The sequence below is a fragment of the Oncorhynchus keta genome, chromosome 11 (genome assembly GCF_023373465.1).
Source record: "Oncorhynchus keta strain PuntledgeMale-10-30-2019 chromosome 11, Oket_V2, whole genome shotgun sequence".
NCBI classification, from domain to species: Eukaryota; Metazoa; Chordata; class Actinopteri; order Salmoniformes; family Salmonidae; genus Oncorhynchus; species Oncorhynchus keta.
In genome coordinates this window covers 43,274,669-43,300,013 of record NC_068431.1, presented here as the reverse complement: position 1 = coordinate 43,300,013, position 25,345 = coordinate 43,274,669, and the positions used below count along the sequence as shown (strand labels likewise).

The window sequence follows — 25,345 nt, the reverse complement described above, 5'->3', positions numbered from 1 at the left end:
GAAATAATTTTACAAGTTCAAGAAATAAATGAATATAAACTGATGTTTGCTTGTAAATGCCACAGGCTTGATGAGCGGGTGTGGCTTAATATCATGGAAACCATTTAGAACAGAAATTCAGGCAACAATTAAGAGCCATTTCCTCTTCTTCTGGTGTTTGATTGAGGTAGGATTTAGAGAGAGAAGGAGCCTACAGAGAGGGGCATTAAATCCCTCTTGTCGTTGTTTAATTGACTCAGCGTGGAAGGAAGGGGGTAGGAGGGGGATGAGGGAAAAGGATGGAAGGGGAAAAGATGGGGGAGGCAGGCAGGGGGGTAGTCTAATCCTGGTGCGTGGGTTTAATTGCATGGGCAGAACAGGGGAGGAGGTGACAGGGGATTACACACACTCTCTCTCTCTCTCTCTCTCTCTCTCTCTCTCTCTCTGCCCCCCACGGAGAAGTGCTGCTCTGAGTGTTGCTGCACTGGGGTAGACATGCTTGCTGGAGTACCAGGGAGATCGATGTGGAGAAACATACTGATGGGCGACTGACCACTTCAATCATGGCCCAGGACAGTGACTTTAATACTTGAGAAATGGCAGAGTGAAAGTAATCCTTATTCAGCTTACTGTGGCAAATGGAGAAGCTATTGATTTTAATATTTGACAAAATGGCATTTACAACCCTGGCATTAGACTAGCTGTGTTCAGCGAGAACTGAAATCCAGAGGGACAGAAAATAAAGCTGTATTCATCACATTCAAGACCTCAACGTTACACATTTAAGCAGCGCTCTGCGTTTGTGGGTTCGCCCATTGAAATTGACTGTAAGTTCGTAAATTGGTCTCTCCTCTATATAAAGGCAACCATGCGGTTTCTGTGTAGTTTGAGGCCTATGGAAACCAGCCAGCAGTTCCAGTCTCCCAGGACTGCTCTAAAGACTCCATTACCAGTAATGCCCCTCTTCCTGGGTAGCGGCCTCAGAGGCTGTCCACACTGGGGCATAATGAAGATGGATAGACTCTGTTTATTTGCTGATGCTGACACGAAAAGCGTGTCTCGCCTCGACTGTGATCCATCATCAAAGCCTGCACACTACTCTGATAGCCAGGGGAGTGTGTGTGTGCATGTGTGTGTGTTCATGCGCAAGAATGCTGACATGCGTGTGTGTGGGTGTGCATGTTGGGGAGGCAGGTTAGAGCATTGGGCCCGTAACCGAAAGGTTGCTGGATCGAATCCCTGAGCTGACAAGGTACAAATCTGTTGTTCTGGGCAAGACACAGCAGCGCAGGCTACATCGTGTTGACCCCTTACCGTACGGAATTAGCACTGCGATCAATGTATAGGTAGCTAACCTTTACAGACAGCCCTGTACAGCTGCCGGAACACTGTTCATTCCACTCAGATGGAAGCTTCAGCTATAACAGCAATCTGTCCCATCTATCATTGAATGCAATTGTGTAGTTTCATCAGTGATAGGACTTCCAGCAGCTCAGCATGTGTCTCCTGCTCTGCTCGCGCTGATTATGCAGAGATGTACTTACAGTTAAACAATAGGAAGATGTTATACTCTTTCTGGAGGAGTCTGTATGTGGGTAGCTGATTGACAGCTTATTTCTCTCCATCACAATCTTGTTTTCAGAGGAGGACAAAGAAAGGATTTTGGCTGCCGCTTGTAGCTGTAGTTTTGAATGCCATCCATCCCCCACTACACACACACACACATACACACACACACGTGACACACTCACCGAGAGCCACACCTGTGCTAGGCTCCAGAGCGTCTCTTTCCTTTTGACAGCACACAGCTGCTCTGTTAATTAACCACGAGGGTTCATGAGTGAGGTTAATTAAACAGCGTGTCTCATCACATTCCCATAAAGAACAGGCTTTTGGGTGGCTCTCCCTCTTCCTTTCCATCTCCCAACTTCCTTCTTTACTTCAACCTTGTGCTAGGCTCTATTGACTGGTGAAATGCTAGAGGAATAAGGGTTTAACTTTAACAAGTGAACAAAAACAGAACAACCCAAAATAAGAAGAGATCTCAAACGTTGCATTTGGCATTTGAAGACATTTTAATAATAAATAATGTGGTAAAATGACAATGTTTTTTTTTCTTTCTATCCCGTTTTAAACATACCCAGTAATGAAATGAAATGCCATGGCTGACATCATGAACATAGTAGTGTAATTCTTTAAAACAAACTCCAAACAAATGTCAGGTGCCCTCAAGTGAACATCGTTTCACACATTTTGTACATGTGTAGGAAGTAAAGAAATGGACTCTTGTGAAGCTTGGCCTTGATGTAGCCATAAAGAACCTAAACCCAACAACAACACGCTGTTCCATCTCCAAGCTGCAGGATTTTCAAGTCTTCTTCTTAAGTCCTTCTTTAGGATCAGTATTCATTTCACTTCCTTCAAACCTGTCTTGCTGGGAAACAATGGTGGATGTGTCACTGTGTGTTGCTTGCTCATGGACAAAATGCCACCCATCACCAGGCACCAGGAGAAGTCCATTTTCCAGGATGGATCCGTCAACATTTCCACCCTTAACTTATCTGGAAAGGAGACTACTACTAGGAGAAATGAGGCTCCCTCACCCTTCTCTATTGGTACAATGTGTGCCTCAGGTTGTCTAACGGTCTCTCTCACTTCCTCATAAGTGCATTTGTAGACATGAGGGTATAATCCGACCAACACAGTAGTTTGTGTCATAATAAATGGATAAATGTGGCCACTGCTTTGGGCAGTGTCCCCTTCAGTCCAAATGATCACTCTGGTTTCAATTAAACCTAAGCTAGACAGGGGAGTCTCGTTTCCATCCCAATCCCAACAGAAACAGAATATTAAGACACATAACACTCGTCCAATCGTATAAGGAAAACTGATCGACAACATCATTTTTTTAATCATTGTTCCTCTTTTAAGACGGAACGTCATAGATACCAAATGGTTTAAAATAAAGTTAAGTGATTGTGCTTTTGAAACCAAAGTAGAACAAATAACGCACATTGACAAGACCAACATCAATAACAAAACAATAACAGTGCATTACAAAAATACATTAAAAACAAAATTTAAAAATCCCATTGTAGGCAATTTTGTGGCAGCAAAATGACGGAACAATTGACAAGATGGATGGTGAAGTCCAAATATTAATTACAGTAATATAACAGGCGCAACAGACATGTCAAGACCAGTCTGGGGCACCACAGATGGTGGTCCAAGACAAGGTATCTGTATACAACAGTCATCTAATGTGCATGTACTTTCATATTAGTCACTAGCTCACCATAGAGGCCAGTTCTCAACCAACAACTCATGTAAACAATGATCTAATAGTGCTTCGTACCAGTGGGCGCACAGACTGAAACGTGATCGCACTTTTTTCCCCCACACTTTCTTTTTCCCTCCAAAATGGCATCAAATGAGAAATGGTCAAAAGAAAAACTAATAATAAGTATTGTTACGTTTTTTTCCCCCCTTATTCTGTATGATAAGAAAAGTCATTTACATAATAGTCACTGATGTCAGATTCAAGCCTTCCTGTGAGGGCACTGTGAGAGTTTCCTGTCCTCCTCCTATGATCCTCAGCTCTCCAGCAGCTGTGGACACAAGTTTATAATGCAACCCCTCGATTAATGGCCATCAAAAGAAGCTCATAGACATACTAGATTTTGGACGCAGAATTTCAGCTAGGAAACGAGCCAACTGACACTTTTATGAGCATCTTATTCTCACCTCTAGTTCCTCTTCCTGGGTCTGGAAGCCTGCGATGCTGGGCAGTGTGTCTGTGGGGTTCCTGCGGGCCCCATCTCTCCTCCGTCCCCCTGAGCCCCGGGAGGACATGGAGCTGGAGGAGCTCTGACCCTGGCTCTGGCCCTGCACCGAGGGGAACGAGGGCCTGCTGTATGGGAGGATGTCTTCAGAACCTGGAACAGAGAGACAGATTCAAGGGGATTTAGTTTGACATGTAGAAACCACATAAAAGCAAAAGGTTATAATGCTCATATTTGTACGTCTTTGTTCCAATACACAAACCATATGGGAAGTATACTACATTGCAGTAAGTACCTGGGTGTTGACGACCTTTGTTGCTCCCTTTGCCTCCCTGTGGAGTCCTGTTCTTGTCCTGCGCCTCCCGTCTCTCCACAGAGCCCTCTCTGGTCCTCTGGCCCCCTGCACTCCCTCTCCGGCCCCGTCCCTCCCCAGAGCCAATCCTAGGGAGTGTGGCCCCCCTCACCTCATAGCCACACCGCGACATGTGACTAGGAGACTTCAAGGGCATACACGAGTCTGAGGAGAGAACACAAATGGAACTTCAGACTTTATTCACCAAGGAATATGTACTGTACAGCTGAGAGAAGTCAATGGGGAAAGTCGTTCCGTGAAGTGACCCGTGTCTCAGATCCAGTCCCTTACCGTCAGTGAAGTCGTTCCTCTGCTGGTGGCCTTGGTGGCCAGCCTGGGCCTGGTGCTGCTTGTGCCTCTTGGGCGGTCTCTTCTGCATCACTGCAGAGCTCATGTTGCTGTCTGTGGACAGGGGGCTGCTGGGACGCTGGCTCCTTCGCCCTGAGGGAACAGACAAACATTCAGTACATGGGCGTTTATATAAGAAGGTATATCTAGTGTTTTTCTGCTGCTATTTTCCCCTGACCCAGTTTCTTTTGCCACTCTCCTCCTCACCTGCTGGCCCTGTGTCCTCTGGGAACCTGGCCATGCGTAGGCCTGCTGTGTAGTCTCCAGTGTTGGCCACAGCCTGGGCGAAGTCTGCGTCTGTGAAGAAGGATCCGTCTGAGGAGCTGACAGCACTGGAGCGTCCTGACGAGCCATTGTCCTCCTCGGAGGCCGAGCCCCAGCCGTTGATCATGGAGCCCGTCACAGAGCTCTCCAGGTCCCCAGTGCTGGAGGCCGGCGTCTGCTCCAACCCTCGGAGGTGCAGCCTGCGTGGGGGAGGATGGTGCTGGTGGTGGGGCTGTTTCTGGTGGGGCTGGGGGTTATTTTGGTGCTGGTGGTAGTGACCCTGGGCCATCTCCGCATCCGTCTCATCCCCTTCCTCTTCATCCTCCTCCTCCTCTTCCTCCTGGCCGTCAGTATCCAGTGCCAGGGGGCTGGAGATGTAGCCGTAGGTGTGTGGGGGGGAGAGGGGGTGCGGGGGAGGAGGTGGGCTGGCTGCGTGTTGTCTAAGGAGGAAGACAGGGAAAGGATCAAAACATGGACCAATAGATATGGTTAACGGTTGTAGCTGGGATGAGTGATGTGCAGTGTAAGTTGGGCTCATAGTTACCTGTGGTGGTCTGTTCCGTTGTGTAGGCCGTTGTGCTGCTCTCCCTGGGGGGAGGGGGTGAGAGTGGCTGTAGACTGGTGACTGTAGGACATACCCGCAGGGGAAGAGGCTGCCCCCCTAACAGGGGGGGTGGGACACCTATCCATCCCCTCCGCCGCCTCCTGCTCTTCCTCCTCCATCTCATCCGGATGCAGGTACATCCGTGAGGTAAGCATTGGGCACGGGGCTTCTGGGTTAAAGCTTTTTTCCATGGGCAGGGTATACTCATCACAGCTCCGGCTTGGTGGGGGGTTGGCAGGGGGAGGGGGCAGAGGTTCACCCCAGTTCACTGTGTTAGTTTTGGGAAGTTTGGGAGTGCGAGTTCCCTTCTTATGACTTTGGCTCCCTGCAGAGACAATAGAAAAAGTTTTCGAACATACTGCAGAACAAAATACTTATTTTTCTTATTGCTATAATCAGTGTGCTCAGTGTCTCACCAGAGGTACTGCTGCTGCCCCTGTCAGAACTGTGGTGGGAGCCTCCTGTGCTGTGTTCGTGGGCCTGGTTATAGGGGACGGTGCCTTGCAGAGGCCCATCTCCTCTATAGTGGTCTGAAGACAACAGCGACAGAGAGACAGACAGAGATAAACAGATATATTGACCAGGGGCGTTCTCGTTGGGTCAGAACACTGTCAGTCTGGCTCAGATTGGAAAGGAAAGGTTGGCTTTAGGACCTTTTAGGCCAGACTGCTCATTGGCAGTGGACAGGCTGTTTAGCGGTATTAGAGGTTGGCTTTAGGACCATTAAGACCAGACTGCTCATAGGCTGCGGGCAGGCTGTTTAGCGCTATTAGAGGTTGGCTTTAGGACCATTAAGACCAGACTGCTCATAGGCTGCGGGCAGGCTGTTTAGCGGCATTAGAGGTTGGCTTTAGGACCATGCATGTGCGAAGACTGTGCTTGGCTGGCTGGCATTAGGACTATGGAGAGCAGATTGACCAGATGCAGTGAACAGCACAACATCTCTCTCAGTTGATGAAGTGCAGAGGTGGAAGATGGCTACGTAACTACTGTTTGACTTGACAGGAACCTGGGCACAGCCAGTGTGCAGCAGCTATTTGCTGAATGTCATGTTGTTGTAGAATGGTGGGTATGTCCTATATCGACTGAGGTGAATGAAGCTACAGCAGCTGAGGTGAGAACGGCTGGAGATATTCTGTTTGTTTTTGCTGTTCTCCAAATAGCATTTGAGCTTTTAAATAAAAAAATACAGTAATCCAGTTCCCACTGAACATGTATCTAACCTGAATATTTTCCCTATGTTAATTTTCCACTGTATTTATTTGAATAGATTAGGGCAGATGCAAGTTAACAGTTGAAACAGTTATTCAACACAATGCATTGTAGTTTAAGCCAATTTTCAACGCTATTTGTGATACAATTTGTTGATTTCCCATGAATGGTTCTTGATCCCCCCCATGAAAAAGTTCCTTGATAAGCCCCTGATGTTGACTACACAGAGTAAAACAAATAAACAAAAAAATGATTAACTTCCCGAAATGCCCTCCCTCCCACCACTGCTACTGTAAGTCTCCAATCCTCTCACCTTTATTGAGTCTGTTGTTCTGCTCCATGATGTTGTACTGCATCTGTGTTTTCTGCAGGTGGGAGGGGGGCTGGTTCCAACAGCGGATGTCAGGGGCCCCGGCCCCAGCTGCTGCAGCCTTGTTCAGGATGCTGGACTGGATGAGCTGGGTGGTGGCATAGGGGGTGGGCTCGTAGGGGGTGGGCGGCCCTCCCCCGGGGCCCACGTAGCACAGGCTGGGGTTGTTGAAAGTCTTGAGCTCGTTAAGTTTGTTGGAGAGGTCCACGTCGCTGTACACAGCCTGCTCAGGCCCCAGCAGAACCCCCTGCTGCTTCTCCAGCTGGCTGCCATAGTTGGCGATGCAGTCGGCTATGGAGAGGAGACCACATGGGGTTAAGTCTGGTAAAACTTCACCCCTTCACTAAACCTTCATTAACCCTTCAGGAAGTTAAGTCATGTACATAACACCATCACCTATCATGTTTTATGGTGAAGCCAGGGTTCCCCCCCCATTGCTCATTTGATTTGCATTATATCACTATATACAGTTGAAGTCGGAGGTTTACATATACTTAGGTTGGAGTCATTAAAAATAGTTTTTCATTCAGTCCACAAATTTCTTGTTAATTAACAAACTATAGTTTTGGCAAGTCGGTTAGGAGATCTACTTCGTGCATGACACAAGTAATTGTTCCAACAATTGTTTACAGACAAATGATTTCACTTATAATTCACTGTATCACAATTTTATTGGGTCAGAAGTTTACATACACTAAGTTGACTGTGCCTTTAACCTTTGAAATTATGTCATGGCTTTAGAAAATGCTGATTGACTCAAATGATGTCAGTTAACCTATTGGAGGTGTACCTGTGGATGTATTTCAAGGCCTACCTTCAAACTCAGTGCCTCTTTGCTTGACATCATAGGAAAATCAAAAGAAATCAGACAAGACCTCAGAAAAACATTGTAGACCTCCACAAGTCTGGTTCATCCTTGGGAGCAATTTCCAAACGCCTGAAGGTACCACGTTCCTCCGTACAAACAATAGTACGCAAGTATAAACACCATGGGACCATGCAGCCGTCATACCACTCAGGAAGGAGACGCGTTATGTCTCCTAGAGATGAATGTACTTTGGTGCAAAAGTGCAAATCAATGCCAGAACAACAGCAAAGGACCTTGTGAAGATGTTGGAGGAAACAGGTACAAATGTATCTATATCCATAGTAAAACGAGTACTATATCGACATAACCTGAAAGGCCTCTCAGCAAGGAAGAAGCCACGGCTCCAAAACCGCCATAAAAAAGCCAAATTATGTGGAAATATTGACTCAACATCTCAAGACAGTAGTCATGAAGTTAAAGCTTGGTTGCAAATGGGTCTTCCAAATGGACAATGACCCCAAGCATACTTCCAAAGTTGTGGCAAAATGGCTGAAGGACAACAAATTCAAGGTATTGGAGTGGCCATCACAAAGCCCTGAACTCAATCCCATAGAAAATGTGTGGGCAGAACTGGAAAAGCGTGTGCGAGCAAGAAGGCCTACAAACCTGACTCAGTTACACCAGCTCTGTCAGGAGGAATGGGCCAAAATGTAGCTTATTGTGGGAAGCTTGTGGAAGGCTACCCAAAAGCTTGACCAAAGTTAAACCGTTTAAAGGCTACCAAATACTAATTGAGTGCATGTAAACTTCTGACCCACTGGGAATGTGATGAAAGAAATAAAGCTGAAATAAATCACTCTCTACTATTATTCTGACATTTCACATTCTTAAAATAAAGTGGTGATCCTAACTGACCTAAGACAGGGAATATTTACAAGGATTTAAATTATGAACAACTGAGTTTAAAAACAGGAATTGTGAAAAACTGAGTTTAAATGTATTTGGCTAAGGTGTGTGTAAACTCCATATTGTACCATATGTTCCACTACTGGGACTTGACCACAATCACAAGAAGAGGTTTGTAGCTGTAATGTTACTGACCTGGGCGGCTGTAGGTGGTCATGTTGCTGTCGCTGGTGCCGTTGCCACTGTTGCAGCAGTTGATGTTGCAGTCTTTGTGGTTGGCACATGCGTTGGGCCAGGAGTCTGCCAGCCACGGCTGGTTTACACTCTCCCCCATGTTCAGCAGCCCAGGTCTGAACCAGAACCACACAACCATTATCATACAGAACATGCTTTACTCCAAGTCAAGTAAACAGGGTTTCAGTCAGGTGGTTAGTTTATGGTTAGTTTATGGTATGGTTAGGTATGGTTAGTTTATGTCCTTCGTCAGTTATTAGACTGGGAGAGATCTCCCTCTGGTGGTTAGAGTAGGGAATAGTCTGTTGTGGCTTTTACCACTTTCCCTCCTGCATTTCTCAAACGCCATAATAAGTGCTATATAGACAGTGGGGAAAGCCTATCTGGTAAAGTGTACACATATAACCACACATTGGGATGATGCCCCTTACCTCCCAGCACTGCAGACAGACTCTCCTCCTCTCTGATAGGCCACTGAATCAAAGAAAGAGAACAAATGTGAGAAACACAAGACAAAAATCTTGAATGACAAATAAAAGACGAAATCCAGGTTGGTGTGACCTGTCTGTCACTCTGTACTCATGCAGCGGTCCTTTCTTCAGTCTGACTCACAACTGATAGACACACACACACAGGTAACCCACACGCAGGGCACTTGGCATTGAGAGGTGTACATGCAGATAAACAAAATCAGTCTGAGAGCTTTAACCATATCTCGGCCCTGAGGCACACTTCACAGTCAACGATCCCCCTGCAGTTCAGACACATCCTCTTCACTGGAGGGTGAGTCACCTCAACCACATGATTAGATACATTATCCTACGGCTACAGTACAGTCAGTATGTGAAGGACAAGTGGGAACATGGGACTGTGTTTATGCCTCTCTTCTCGTCACAAAGTATAGTGACTCAGCAGCACCATCTGCCCTTGTTGTGGGTCGGTTGTCTATGTCTGATCTAAGAGGGTGGGACAGGGAGGGGCTTATGACCTCTTTAGGAGCCGTCTGTCACCTGATTCACATTATGTCAGAACATCACTTCACAGCTCTGTACTGACCTCCCTCTGCAAGATTTCATTTCAAATGATTGGTGTACGGATGTGAGGCCACCTAACTTATACACTAAGTCCATTAGCTGTTTGTATATGGGAATAGCTTGGCCCTGAGTGCTGCGAGAAACAGAGTCACATAGGGAGAGAACTGTGTTTGTGTACAGGCATCTCTGAATCGTAGGGGCTTCAAGTTCAGTACACATATGGGTAAATAACTGTGCATTCAGCACTCAAACACATGTTTACAGCAGAATACATTCATACATACCTGTAGGAGTGAAAGTGAAAGATGGAACTGCAGGAACAAACCCAAGGCCAAACAGAGGAGGGAGGGAAGGGGAGAAAAACAGAGGAGGGAGGGAAGGGGAGAAAAACAGAGGAGGGAGGGAAGGGGAGAAAAACAGAGGAGGGAGGGAAGGGGAGAAAAACAGAGGAGGGAGGGAAGGGGAGAAAACAGAGGAGGGAGGGAAGGGGAGAAAAACAGAGGAGGGAGGGAAGGGGAGAAAAACAGAGGAGGGAGGGAAGGGGAGAAAAACAGAGGAGGGAGGGAAGGGGAGAAAAACAGAGGAGGGAGGGAAGGGGAGAAAAAAAGTGATGGGAGAGAAAGTGAGAAGGGTCATTTATTAATAGCAAAATGTACATTTCGTAAGCCTCTGGAAAAAAACAAACACAAAAACCTGGCAGACATTTTAGCGCGCACATGCACACGCATCAATCACCACCGCGGTGGTCTCAGGAACAAGTGGCCTTGTGGGTAATGGAGGTCACAATGGGGCAGAGCGAGGGCGATAACAGTGATAGAACACATGTCATAATACCTGGCTGACAGGCCTGTCCCTACTCTAACTGTGTCTCACTAGGGAGAGGGGCGGCAGGCGGTGGCCTGGAAATGAGCCCTAAATGTCACCGTTTGAATGTCAGCGTAATCTGGGATGTGCCAGCTAGGCGTCTGATCGTCGCTACCCTTTGAGGTCTTTGAGTCAGGGGAGAAGATTAGACCAACCCCCTTTTATGGGTGAGATGTGGTTATCAGGCTCCCTACTTTGAGGATAAAAGCAGCTGACACGAGGCAAGTCACACTATGGGCTACTGGAGAAAAACACACCTTAATGTGACTGAAGTGAATAAATGCAATGGTAACACAGAGGACGGTGTCCAACCTGTGTGTCAGTGAGCGCAAGTTACCCGCGTTCAGCTAAACGACCACAACACCAACCTAATGTCCTCCCTCTGTCTACCACTCCTGATCTAATCACTGTCACATCTCTCCACAACAACATATTAGCTGGGTGTGATCTACCATTGATACTCTACTGACTGCAGTATAATACTGTAAACACCTTCAAAGACAGACATTAAAGTTCTCCGTCACACACACAGTCACCCATACACACCACAGTCACCCATACACACCACAGTCACCCATACACACCACAGTCACCCATACACACCACATACACACCACACTCACCCATACACACAGTCACCCATACACACCACAGTCACCCATACACACCCATCCATACACACAGTCACCCATACCTACACACAACAGTCCCCCAAACACACACAGTCACCCATACACGCACACGCAGTAACCCAAACACACACAAAGACCCCGATATATACACCTAAACACACATCCACTACAGACCTTTGCGTATGCCGGCGTAGCTGCTGCTGAGGCCGCTCCTCTTTTTACGGTGACGATACAGCCACACACTGAACACCATGAGGACCACCCAGCAGGTGGCACCGATGCCCGCGATGAACGCCGGCTGCTTGACCACGTCTGAGATCTGAGACAGCGTGTCCTGGTCCTCAGGGCTGTCCATCATCTGACCCGTAGAGTCTGTAGAAGAGGGGGAGGACGAGGAGGAGATTGAGACATAGAACATGTACAGTGAGGGGGGAAAGTATTTGATCCCCTGCTGATTTTGTACATTTGCCCACTGACAAAGAAGTGATCAGTCTATAGTTTATTTGAACAGTGAGAGACAGAATAACAACAACAAAAATCCAGAAAAACACATGTAAAAAATGTTATAAATTTATTTGCATTTTAATGAGGGAAATAAGTATTTGACCCCTCTGCAAAACATGACTTAGTACTTGGTGGCAAAACCCTTGTTGGCAATCACAGAGGTCAGACGTTTCTTGTAGTTGGCCACCAGGTTTGCACACATCTCAGGAGGGATTATGTCCCACTCCTCTTTGCAGATCTTCTCCAAGTCATTAAGGTTTCGAGGCTGACGTTTGGCAACTCAAACCTTCAGTTCCCTCCACAGATTTTCTATGGGATTAAGGTCTGGAGACTGGCTAGGCTACTCCAGGACCTTAATGTGCTTCTTCTTTAGCCACTCCTTTGTTGCCTTGGCCGTGTGTTTTGGGTCATTGTCATGCTGGAATACCCATCCATGACAAATTTTCAATGCCCTGACTGAGGGAAGGAGGTTCTCACCCAAGATTTGAAGGAACATGGCCCCGTCCATCGTCCCTTTGATGCGGAGAAGTTGTCCTGTCCCCTTAGCAGAAAAACACCCCCAAAGCATAATGTTTGGTGTTCTTGGGGTCATAGGCAGCATTCCTCCTCCTCCAAACACAGCGAGTTGAGTTGATGCCAAAGAGCTCCATTTTGATCTCATCTGACCACAACACTTTCACCCAGTTGTCCTCTGAATCATTCAGATCTTCATTGGCAAACGTCAGATGGGCATGTATATGCTTTCTTGAGCAGGGGGACCTTGCGGGCGCTGAAGGATTTCAGTCCTTCATGGCGTAGTGTGTTACCAATTGTTTTTTTGGTGACTATGGTCCCAGCTGCCTTGAGATCATTAACAAGATCCTCCCGTGTAGTTCTGGGCTGATTCCTCACCGTTCTCATGATCATTGCAACTCCACGAGGTGAGATCTTGCATGGAGCCCCAGGCCGAGGGAGATTGACAGTTCTTTTGTGTTTCTTCCATTTGCGAATAATCGCATCAACAGTTGTCACCTTCTCACCAAGCTGCTTGGTGATGGTCTTGTAGCCCATTCCAGCCTTGTGTAGGTCTACAATCTTGTCCCTGACATCCTTGGAGAGCTCTTTGGTCTTGGCCATGGTGGAGAGTTTGGAACCTGATTGATTGATTGCTTCTGTGGACAGGTGTCTTTTATACAGGTAACAAACTGAGATTAGGAGCACTCCCTTTAAGAGTGTGCTCCATATCTCAGCTCGTTACCTGTATAAAAGACACCTGGAAGCCAGAAATCTTTCTGATTGAGAGGGGGTCAAATACTAATTTCCCTCATTAAAATGCAAATCAATTTATTACATTTTTGACATGTGTTTATCTGGATTATTTTGTTGTTATTCTGTCTCTCATTGTTCAAATAAACCTACCATTAAAATTATAGACTGATCATTTCTTTGTCAGTGGACAAACATACAAAATCAGCAGGGGATCATGCTTTTTTCCCTCACTGTACATTGGCAGGGAAAGAAAGTGAGGAGGAGTGCTAGGCCAAGAGGTGAACTGGACGCCAAGGTTTGAGACTTGACTCAAGGTGACATTATCCTCGTGAATTGGCCATGAAGCTACTCTAAACGCTTGATATGGCCCAATGCGAAAAAGCTGGAATGTGCTAAGAAGATGGAGGTGGAAAATCGAGTTGAAAATACCTGTGGTGTGTGTGATTTTTGTCACGAATGGTGAAACTGAGGCTAAGGCAGGAGAAGGCTAAATGGTCATTATTTTGATGATGATGATACCTGAGTAAAGGCCTTGTGAGCTGACTCAGGGACATGTTCATGTCGGGACTTGAGATGGACACCCTGTACTGTGTACATTGGTCATGGTGAGAACTGACACAGTATGCAAATCACACAGACCATCTATCCGATGGCTAAGAATGAAAAGAGCTTAGACAGGCTGAACCGGTGTTGACCTGAAGTAGACAGTGGATTAACACTGAACTCACCTCTCCGCTTCCTGGTTCTGAGATCAAATGTATTTTTAGAGAAACTCTAAACTCAGGGGAGGCTGACAGGTGTTAACTACAGTTGACCAGCTCACCAAGTTGAAAGAAGGTGACATCGCTCTTGACCCCAGGGCCGGCGCCGTTGCTAGCGGCGACCTCCACGCTGTAGCGTATCCCTGGCGCAAGGCTGGGGATCAGCACGGAGAAGGTGGAGCCATCTACTGTCCGGTTGACGTGGTAACGGCTCTCGTTGCCCAGGCACCAGATCTGGAGAGGACAGTGTAAAAGAAAGGGGAGGGGGAATAGTAAGACAGGGACTTGGTTCTTTCAGTAAATGCCAAAATACCTGTTATAAGACATTTCAACATTAGTCCAGTAGATGGCAATGCCTCCTCAATACTTAGTCCACCTCTGCTGGAGCAACTAAAAACACACGCACCCAAGGAAGTTTGAGGGGGAAAAGTGTGAGGCTTGAGGTTCTGCTCTATACCTCTCTCTCTGTTTGTTCCCCTATCTCACCCTCCCTCCATCTTACCTTGTACTCCTGTACCATTCCGTTCTGTTCCTCTTCGGAAGGTGGTTGCCAGGCGACCAGGATGGCAGTCCAGTTGGCATCGCTCTTCGTCACGGTAACGCCCCGGGGGGCTCCGCTGGGGGCTGAGACAGGGACCCACCGTCAGACAGTCGCACAGACATCATGATGACATCAAAGACATTCACTCTCATTTGAGCTATGCTCAGAGTCTGCCATGTCTCTTACTGAACTTGAAAGAACACTTAGTGACAATTCAGATGACAGGCATCAGACCGCCACATATGCAGTAGTTTTAGAGTATTGTGAAAACATACAGTAAGCTCTAAACAACAGGAATGAACTGAACAGTATGATCGTAACCAGCTAATGAACATTATGTGGAATGAATCGAGGTTAATATCTTTAAAAAATATGTACTCATTTAAGGTTATGGAACTAGAGTGAATCATTTGTATTCATGTTGTGACAATTGTTAGCCTTTGTAAGGTGAGCAGATTTGAGGAAATGTGCAACACAACGTTTTCTGACGAGCCGGGACTCTGGATGTACCACACCCGATCCCTCATTGATCTGCCTACGGGTATGAAACCCACATGAAGCCACAGGTCGACGTGGCAAGTTTCTCATCAATATAATAGAGGAATTGTCAGAGCTGATGCTGTGTTGAATGACACGTTGCTGGAGCTCTAGTAACACTTGGGGGCTTTGTGTGCCGTGCTGCAGCGATGGTGCTAGTCACCTGATGAGAGCAATTCAACTGAATCCGTAGTGCATTGGCCTCGGGAGCTTATGCACCTTCTGGTTAAAGATAATGAAAGCAGGCATGTCTGTTGTCTCGGGCTGGCTGGGGCTCTACTGGGGCTCTACTTATGAACTCAGATAACAATTAACAGCACAATTTGTCTCCGCAGCTGTTGCTACGCACTCATCTATACATAGTACACACACTGGAAGAGCTACAGTACACGCATATAAGCTTTAAACAATGTGAAACTCCCAAACCTCACCAATGATGATTACTACAACCTCACAGTAACATCCACACATCTCCGGAACAATTAGCAAGCACAGTGTTGTGTAAGGGATGTGTTAGTGGTCCTTCTGTAGCTCAGTTGGTAGAGTATGGCGCTTGTAACGCCAGGGTAGTGGGTTCGATTCCCGGGACCACCCATACGTAGAATGTATGCACACATGACTGTAAGTCGCTTTGGATAAAAGCGTCCACTAAATGGCATATATTATTATTATTATTATATTATTATGGTTTCTCAAAAATCTCATGCATTTATTTATACATGTAAAATGTCAAGTTGTCTTTGTTTTAACTTGCCTAGGCGAATAAAACTCTCACAAAACAACCTACTCCAACCTAACACTAGAACTGCTGTATGAAACCTATCATCTCCATCCACACTTCCAATCACAGCCCTCTCTAACAGCAGCCCTTGACCCCTGACCCCTGGCTCCAGCCTCTTACCTTCCTCCAGCGTCCTGGCCACCTTAACCTCGCTGTCCGCTCCCTGAAATTCATCAAAGAAGGGACGCACTTTGAACTCGTAGGTGACCCCTTTCTTCAGCTGAGGCACCACAGCACCGTCCTCTCCAGGAGTCCGCACCTCGAACACGCCCCACTGCCCACCTGGCTGGCCCAGATCAGCAGACGCCCTGTACATCACCTTATAGCCCTGTATGTACGGAGACTCCTGCTCCACCTAGTGGCAGAGAAGGGAAACAGATGTTAGGATTTCTTACAGTGGTTAGGACGGGGACAGGGGACAGGGGACAGGGGACATGGGACAGGGGACAGGGGACAAGGGTCCTGAGGAATATTTTGTCTCCACTCATGAAAGGAGTGATAAAGGCCCAGTTCATTCAGTTTGTGTAGCACCAATACCACACTGGAAAGAGAAACCCTACTGTAAATGAGTCTATTAAATAGCTATAAAATGCTGGTTGCCATGGTCATTGATATTTAATATTGTACTTCCAACCAAAACGATTTAACTGTAAGCCTCTGGTATCTATGAAGCCAGTGTCAAATAGCCATTACACCAGCAGAACATACTGTAGAACAGAGGTCTGAGGTGTTGGGCCAGTGTGTCCGATGTAGAAAAACACCACGTTCAAAAAGTAATACACATTATGAACCATAACTCTCCTGCTGTGTGTGTTGGGCTGGTAACCATATCCAGTGACATCCTCCAGGAGAGCTCTTCAGCCCTGTGCTATGTTGTCTACAGGGAGAGCTTCGGTTCCACCTCCTCTGATCTCCCCGAGCTCCCAGAAACCACAGCATGAAGTCATCACTAGCCGCCAGCTTCCTGAGAGCCTGGGACTGGTTAGGACACTGCCAGGAGGACACTGCTAACCAGCACTCGCAGAAACATGGGCCTCAGAGAACCTAGCACTACATAAGCACTTTATGAAGGACTGGGCCCATGTCCTGTTATTTGGCAATGGCCCATAACAAAGTGTTATCACCTGTTTAAAAAAAGTATAATATTAATTTGTACTGTACAGTGGCCCTATTAATAATGTTTGTCTAAGTCTGCTGAAAGTCAAAAACTCTCCTGCCAACTTCCACTGATGCTGGGCATGGGGATGCCTTCTCCCTGCCTGGCTGCCTGGCTGCCTGGCTTTGGCCCTGCTCAACTAAACTATTTACACCCTGGCTCTATTTAGGACCGCACCCCTGACATGTGCCCAAGTCAGACCATACATCACTGATGGAACCAACACCTTCATGGAGGAGAGACGGAGAAACATCTCACAACGTAGAAACGTCCTCTTTCATAGGCCAGGATAAAAACAGGTGGCCAACAGTTCCACGTCCTACCCACGGCTGGCTATACAGCACAGTCTACAGCCTACAGACTCAACTATGTGTTCTGAAGAACATCATCTGTCAACAAATCAAATCATACTTTGTGTTGCCTTTTGTTAATATTAGACATAGCCATGCCAGCACATCACGGTGTAGGGAGACCAACAGACCAAGCAGTGTAAGAAAGTGAGTGTAATACTTCTAAAACAGCTGACACAGAAAAACACTAGGGTAACCTCTTCTGGCAGGACAGTATCTGCAAACAGCTGGGCCCAGGACCAGGACTCTACTCACCGTCCACTGCACCCTGACGGAGGAGGAGGAGAGGATGGTGGGGTTGTGCAGATTGACCACCACGTCCCCCAGTTCCCTCTGGATCTGACGGTGGTCCACTCCTTGGCTGGTGGGAGGGGTGTCTGCATGGGGACACAGAGACAGGGAAGGGTTAGTTCACTCTGGCACTCACACTGCCCCAGCCAAGCCATGTGGTTAGGATATGAGGACCACTAAGTCTCAGTGTCTCAGTCATCAGATGAATGTGACTGTATCATCAGGTAGAGGTGGCAGAGGAGGGGGTTGTCTCACCTTGTGTTCTGACGGCATCAGTGATGGGGCTGGGGTCACTGAGGCCGTAGGCGTTGGCTGCTCTAACCAGGAACAGGTAGACGGCACCTGGTTTGAGGTTCTTCAGGACAAAGGTCTCCGTCTTCACATGATCAGCCAGAGTCACCCAGCTACTCCCCGACGCGTGACTGCACAGCGGGAGGAACAATGGTCAATCACTCACAACAGTGCATACACAGTGCCTTCAGAAAGGATTCATACTTATTCTGCATTTTGTTTTGTTACAGCCTGAATTCCAAATTGATTTGTTTTCTCACTCCCATCTACACACAATACCCCACACTGAAAAAGTGAAAATGTTTCTTAGATATTTTTGCATATTTATTGAAAATAAATTACAGAAATAATCCATTTACATAAGTATTCACACCCTTTTGCTATGACATGTCAAATTGAGCTCGGGTGCATCCAATTTCCTTTGATCATCCTTGAGATGTCACTACAATTCAATTGTTTGGAAATGATTTAGAAAGAAACACCTGTCTATATATAGGTCCCACAGTTGACAGTGCGTGTCAGAGCAGAAACTACACCACAAAGTCCAAGAAACTGTCTGCAGATCTCCGAGATAGAATTGTGATGAGGCATATATCCGGGGAAGAGAATAAAACTATTTCTAGAGTGTTTCCAAGAGCACAGTGGTCTCCATCATTGAGAAATTGAAAAAATATGGAACTACCCGACTCTGCCTAAAGCTGGCTAAAACAACCTTAGACTAGGGCAAAGATTTATGTTCCAACAGGACAATGCTGGAATAGTTTCAGAACAAGAATGTGAAAGTCCTTGAGTGGCCCAGCCAAAGACCAGACTTGAATCACATTGCAAATCTGTGGAAAGACTTGAAGATTGCTATTCACCGTCTCTCCCCATCTGACTTAACAGAGCTTGAGAATAAAGGAAGAATGGGAGAAAATCCCCAAATCCAGACCTGCAAAGCTAATAGACATACCCATGACGACTCAAAGCTGTAATCACTGCCAAAGGCTGTTCTACAATTTATTGACTCATGGGTGTGAATATTTATGTAATTACATTTTTCAATAAATTTGTTAAAAATTCTAAAAACGTTTTCACTTTTTCATTATGGGCTATTGTGCGTAGATGGTTGACCCCAAAAAATCTATTTAATCCATTTTGAATTCAGGCTATAACACAACACAATGTTGAATAAGTCCAGGAGTATGAATACTTTCGGAAGGCACCGTAGATACAGCCATGAAAACATATTAGACAAACATATTAGATCTCGGCCCTCCTACACTTACCTGAATGCCTCAATGACATAGGAGGTGGGCGTGGCCCCAGCGTTAGGGTTGGGTTTCCAAGACAGTGTGACAGAGGTGCGGCTGACGTCAGTCACGTCAGGCTTGGACGGGGCACTGGGGATCAGGTTAGGGTCTGTGGGTCGACCCGGCTGGACAACCACTCCAAACTCTTGCACCTCAACGTAGGCCCTCCAGGATGCCTCTCCACTGGGGCTGGACGCCAAACAGGTGTATACGCCTGTATCTCCAAGCTGAGGAGACACAGAGAGACAGTGTGAGAGTGGGCTCATTGAGTGTCTGAGTGTCTGAGTGGTGGTCTTTATGTGTGAGAGGGGTGTTATGCTGCCCCCTACCTTAGTGTAGCGGATCTGCAGGGCTCCTGTGTCTATCTGAGTGATGCGGGAGTCATCGGAGGACACCACCACCCCGTCTTTCTTCCAATGGACTGTTGGAGTGGGGGTTCCTGTTGCTATGCAACCCAGGACCACTGTGCTGTCAACAGGTGCCGTCTGATTGGCTGGGCCCTGTCGGATCACGGGAGGGGGGCGGTCTGACACCACTATTCAAAAGGGAGAGGGAAAACGTACTGTTTAATACCAGGTATACTGTCGGAATCAGACATGGGTTAAAATACTATTTAGGGTATTTCAATTACTTTCAAAGACATTTGGAAGTATTTCATTTTTTATTTAAGACAAGTAGTTGAATATTGGAATGCATTTGGAAATACACTTGGAAAGTATATTTTTTAAAATCTCAAATAAACTGACTCAAATAAACTCCCATGCATTTAATCCAGATATTTCAAAACTAGTCTTAAAAATACACTGAGTATACAAAACATTAAGAATACCTGCTCTTTCCATGATATAGAATGAGCAGGTGAATCCAGAGGTGAAAGCTATGATCCCTTATTTATGTCACTTATTCAATCCACTTCAATCAGTGTAGATGAAGGGGAGGAGACGGGTTAAAGAAGGATTTTTAAGCTTTGAAACAATTGAAACATGGATTGTGTTTTTGTGCCATTCAGTGGGTGAAGGGGCAAGACAACATATTTAAGGGCTTTTGAACAAGGGTATGGTAGGAGGTGCTAGGGTGCACCGGTTTGTGTCAAGAACTGCAACTTGGATATACATACGGGGGTATCAAATCAAATTTTATTGGTCAGATACACATATTTAACAGATGTTATTGCGGGTATAGCAAAATGCTTGTGTTCCTAGCTCCAACAGTGCAGTAATATCTAACAATACACAACAATACACACAAATCTCAAAGTAAAATAATGGAATTAAGAAATATATAAATATAAGGATGAGTACTATCGGAGTGGCATTGAATAGAATACAGTAGAATACAGTATATACATATGAAATGATTAAAACAGTATGTAAAAATTACTAAAGTGACCAGTGATTCCACGTCTATGTACATAGGGCAGCAGTCTCAAATGTGGAGGGTTGAGTAGCCGGGTTGTAGCCAGCTAGTGACAGTGACTGAGGTGGAGGGTACTGGGTGGAGGCCGGCTAGTGAAGGCTATTTAACAGTCTGATGACCTTGAGATAGAAGCTATTTTTCAGTCTCTCGGTCCCAGCTTTGATGCACCTGTACTGACCTCACCTTCTTGGATGATAGCGGGATGAACAGGCTGTGGTTGATGTCACAGGAAGGCCAAAAAGATAATCATTAACATTGGGTGCTGTAAGTGTCCTGGAGATCAGGCAGTGTGCCCCCGGTGATGCGTTGGGCAGACCGCACCACCCTCTGGTTAGCCCTGCGGTTTTAGGTGGTGCCGTTGCCATACCAGGCGGTGATACAGCCTGACAGGATGCTTTCAAGGGTGCATCTGTAAAAGTTAGTGAGGGGTCTTAGGGACCCGTTTTGTTGACGTTTTTGGGAGAGGTTATTTTCCTGACACCACTTCGCCAGGGCCCTCACCTCCTCCCTGTAGGCTGTCTCATCAGGTAAGGTGGAGGTGATGTGATCCTTAACTAGCCTCTCAAAGCACTTCATTTAGTTCAGTTACCTTGTCTTTCTTGGAACGCTTTCGACACATTGTCGACTCTATTCCCCAAAGAAATGAGGCTGTTCTGGAGGCAAAAGGGGGGTGCAACTCAATACTAGGAAGGTGCTCCTAAGGTTTGTTATACTCAGTGTAAGTACTTGCAAATACTTTCAAATAGCAGGCTCCCTATAGGAAATTATTTGAAAATACTCATTAAAAAAACAAAAAAACGTATTTCAATAACTAAGACTGAAATACACATGGTCTAACCCTGGTGTGAACCAGGTCTGACCCAGGTCTGGGTCAGAATAAATTGTATAATGTATAATAGAGAATAGAATGGCGAGAAAAGAGACAGAGAAAATCAAGGACAGATGAGATGTGAGAGATATTGAGGAAAATTGGCACGAGAAGAACACAATAGGAGTGACAGGTTGGGCATTGAAGGGGAATAGAAATCAGATTATCCCAATGCCCAGAGCAACTGGCTAATCATTGGGCAATACTAGGAGCACCACAGACCAACAAATAACCAATCCCATTTAGATAGCAGCCAGCCATCACTCTCCCACTTCACAACCCAGTGGAAATAGACAGGATAAGGCTCTCCAAAATCAGAGGCACAGGGGAAAATAATGGAAATACCTTGAAAACCACCAGAGGAAATGGCAGCAAGTTATTTCTATACAGATACAGCATTCAAACGGGGAAGGAGGAGGGAAAAGGGGGAGAGAGGTGGAGGGGGAAGAGAGAGATGAGTAAAGCCTATTCACTAGAAGGAGAAATAAGGGATGGCAGAGTGAGGAGTGCTAGGTGGATTAAATCAAACATGCTACATCCTTGTTTCATTTCCATTAAGTGTAATTGAGTGTACATTAAGTAGGTGACTCTCATTTCCCTGGCGCGGCTGCAGAAAGCATTACCATATGATTACCCAGAACCAATAGCTGCCACCAAGTCACGGCCATGCACAGGCAACGCCTGCCGCCAATACCAGCCTCAGGCAATTATGTTAATTAACTTAATATATGTACATAGTGAAGACGCACACGCATCCACACACGCACGCACACACACGCTCACACTCTCTCAGGTCAGTTTATTATAACCAAGTAGACTTTGCTGCTGGTGCTGGCTGCTGTAATTACTGTTGTAGGTCTTGGAGCCAGACTCAAATTTTAATTCTGTTTTTAATAACTGATGCAATTATCAGGATTATCATAATTCGGTTCACCAGCATGACATTAGGGAGGAGAACGAAAGGTGTCTAGGTTTAAATATATATGTGTGTGTGTGTATATGAAAATGTGATTATGTGTGTGTGTGTATGAAAATGTGATTATGTGTGTGTGTGTGTGTGTGTGTGTGTGTGTGTGTGTGTGTGTGTGTGTGTGTGTGTGTGTGTGTGTGTGTGTGTGTGTGTGTGTGTGTGTGTGTGTGTATGAAAATGTGATTATGTGTGTATGTGTTTTGGGGGAGGGTTCAATTGGGAAGGAGGGTATGGGCGGTCTGCTTGCACTGTCACCATGGGAACAGGGGGTTTGGAGCCCAAATGCCTGCAGCTGAGGGTTCCTGAAATCACTCCAACAACAATTAGTCACCAAGGCCAACAGTAACCAGCAAAAAACACTGAACCGTATAAAGGCCACGGTATCTCGCCAGTCAACAGGACAGGCTGATCTGCCATACATCCAGCCAGCAATCACCAAGTCATTCAGTAATGACATTGGGGGCCAGAAATTCAGCATTTTCCAATCATGGAGAGACAACTCAGTCAACCAGGCCAATGGAGGCTTTGGTCAGTTGATTAGAAGAAACCATCCCTCCTCCCCTCCCTCACTCACTGTCAGTGACCTCCAGCAGGGCCTTGGTGATGACAGAGCCAGCGATGTTGAGGGCCTGACAGCTGTAGTAGCCGGCGTCTGAACGCTGGGCGTCTGCGATTGTCAGACTGCCTGTCTGGGACACGGAAAGTCGGCTGAATGGCTGAGGTGGCTGGTAGGAGAAAAGCAGGCTCTGGAGGACGGAGAGAAAGAGACTAGTCTTGAGACTGGAATGACATGTTTACCCTTGATACATCCATTGGAAATGGAGTTATCAATAACCTACACTCTAAGGATATGGTGCATTCAAGACCTTTTCTTCAACATATAGGCCTATGTATCAACATTTTCATCATAAATAGACTGGATAGTATCTCACATTGCTGCCCTCCCTCTGCCAGAAGATGGCAGGCTGGGGGTTGCCAGTGGCCTCACACTGGAAGGTGACCATTCTCCCAACTGCCACCACCTGATTTCTGGGGCGCATGGCGAACGCTGGGGGCACTGCAGGGGTGGAGAGATGGACCTTGGTTTAACAGGACAAACATTGAAAAACACTGCAAGCATTGCAATAGAATGTTAAAACAAACCATAAAATCACATACAATAGGATGAAAAAAATGACTGTTTACCTTTTTTTCACTTAAATATATGCATTTTATTTTATAACCCACTTACTACCGGTTGCTCGTGACAACTGAAATGTGAACTCCTATTGGAGGATTGGAGGAAGGAGAGGAGGACTGTAATGACTAATGATGTCGTGTTGCTGTCAGTGTGGAGGAGGATGACCGACGGATGACAACTTACCAGTGAAGACTACAAGAGAAGAGAAGAGAAGCAAACACAAGAGCAGGAGATGAATAATGATGACAGGCACATGCGACGGCAAAAGACTATCAGTCAATCATGAAACATTTTCAACAAACACTTTGATGAATGAATACACGAGTGTGAGTAAAGGAACGGAATACACAACAATCTGATAGACCGCAAGGGGCATATGCTGCACAGAAGCTCTGTTTGTGTAGTAGAGTAACAGTCCACTACTCAGTCACTGTGAGTTGACTACGGTTGGTCTCAGGGGGTGTGTATTTAATGAACGGGACTCCACTGCGAGACTGCTTCAGTGTGGGTTTGACTGTAAATACATCTCCCTCCCTCCATCTACATTCCTCAACACGATCAAAAACACACACGCATGTGGTTCACCCACTCACACACACATTCACACATGCAGTTACTGTGGACACACACACAAATACACACATGTTGCCTCAAATGACTGTATAGGCATTTTATCACTATTACCCTACAGTAGAATGGAAATGTTTTTTCTTAATGATACAAAGAAAAACACAGAGGGACATATAAGACCTTAAAGAAAGGGCCAGACAAAGGGAGAGGTAAGGGAGGACACAGACGGGGGGAAGACAGAGAGAAAGCAATGTTGTTGTTGTTGGATTTGGCTGAACCCCATAACCACCAAGCCTGACAGCCATGTTTCCGGAGCGGGATGTGATGAATATGTGACCATGGACTTAAAAAGAGCCAGGGTCCAGCTCCCAGCATGTCGTGCTGGATGAGGAAGAGGAAGCGGAGCATCGCTTCCTGCCCCCTGCCTGAGTGTGTTGAGCTCAGACCAGACCCCCATCACGGGCCACATGCCCACCCAGCTACAGGCTCCCACCATATTTCTTATACTAAGAAAAAATGTACCAATGTCCATTTACTGAATACTATGCACCTGGAGAACACTATGTTTCTATCAGTATGTATTTCGATGTAATATTTAGGACCAGGATTTGTACATTCCTTGCTAACTTTTCTGTCTAATTTCATTTATGTGGAGTAACATGGGAACTTAATCAATCACAGGGAACAAAGATAATTTCCTTAGCAAATGTGTGCACGCACTTGCGCACACACACACACACACACACACAACAGTGGTGGGAGTGTTTGAAAAGTTTGTTGTCGTGCTGATAGATCCACACTGAAGGCCTAGTGCTGACCCCTGACTTGCAGCATGTGTTTTATGGGGTTAGCTGGGGCCAGAGGCATGAATTCCCTTGGCAGGTTTATAGGGTGATTGGAGGCGTTGTTGAGGGGACACACAAGCTTGTGTGTTTGGTCAGTTCAATGGGACAGTAAAGTGAGGGTGGAGTGTGAGACTATGTATCATGGAGCGTGTGTGTGAATGTGTGCGTCGCACATGTGTGTGTGTACTGCATTTGTGCCGATGTGTATGTGCGTATGTCGCACACGTGTGTGTATTACTGTGTGTGTAGGATTGCTGGGACAAGGCGTGGCCTGTTCCCATCCCTATGAGACCTATTGGACTTGTTGACTCAAAGGTGTGAAAAGCCTTGCATGGGAGTGTTGGGTTGAGTTATG

The 25,345-nt window shown here is 46.2% G+C and overlaps 1 protein-coding gene across 4 annotated transcripts in view; it reads right to left on the bottom strand.

Annotated features, from left to right (window-relative positions):
- Positions 1 to 2,041: 2,041 nt before the first annotated feature.
- The window catches only part of LOC118390299 (roundabout homolog 1-like), a 222,119-nt gene continuing 198,815 nt past the window's right edge, over positions 2,042 to 25,345 (bottom strand). For 3 of the 4 annotated variants that reach the window (XM_035780734.2, XM_052457255.1, XM_052457256.1), the window contains 21 exons: positions 23,328 to 23,452; positions 22,970 to 23,141; positions 19,471 to 19,676; positions 19,118 to 19,368; positions 17,814 to 17,980; positions 17,523 to 17,644; positions 15,882 to 16,116; positions 14,405 to 14,526; positions 13,965 to 14,136; positions 11,564 to 11,761; positions 10,178 to 10,204; positions 9,291 to 9,333; positions 8,821 to 8,975; positions 6,855 to 7,202; positions 5,746 to 5,859; positions 5,270 to 5,654; positions 4,669 to 5,165; positions 4,405 to 4,554; positions 4,057 to 4,278; positions 3,724 to 3,914; positions 2,042 to 3,587 (listed from right to left, as the gene is read on the bottom strand). In XM_035780734.2, coding sequence (XP_035636627.1) covers positions 3,573 to 3,587; positions 3,724 to 3,914; positions 4,057 to 4,278; positions 4,405 to 4,554; positions 4,669 to 5,165; positions 5,270 to 5,654; positions 5,746 to 5,859; positions 6,855 to 7,202; positions 8,821 to 8,975; positions 9,291 to 9,333; positions 10,178 to 10,204; positions 11,564 to 11,761; positions 13,965 to 14,136; positions 14,405 to 14,526; positions 15,882 to 16,116; positions 17,523 to 17,644; positions 17,814 to 17,980; positions 19,118 to 19,368; positions 19,471 to 19,676; positions 22,970 to 23,141; positions 23,328 to 23,452 — 3,917 coding nt within the window. In that variant the 3' untranslated portion in view covers positions 2,042 to 3,572. The remainder of the gene's footprint in view (positions 3,588 to 3,723; positions 3,915 to 4,056; positions 4,279 to 4,404; positions 4,555 to 4,668; positions 5,166 to 5,269; positions 5,655 to 5,745; positions 5,860 to 6,854; positions 7,203 to 8,820; positions 8,976 to 9,290; positions 9,334 to 10,177; positions 10,205 to 11,563; positions 11,762 to 13,964; positions 14,137 to 14,404; positions 14,527 to 15,881; positions 16,117 to 17,522; positions 17,645 to 17,813; positions 17,981 to 19,117; positions 19,369 to 19,470; positions 19,677 to 22,969; positions 23,142 to 23,327; positions 23,453 to 25,345) is intronic. The other variant, XM_035780736.2, reaches the window with a different exon arrangement.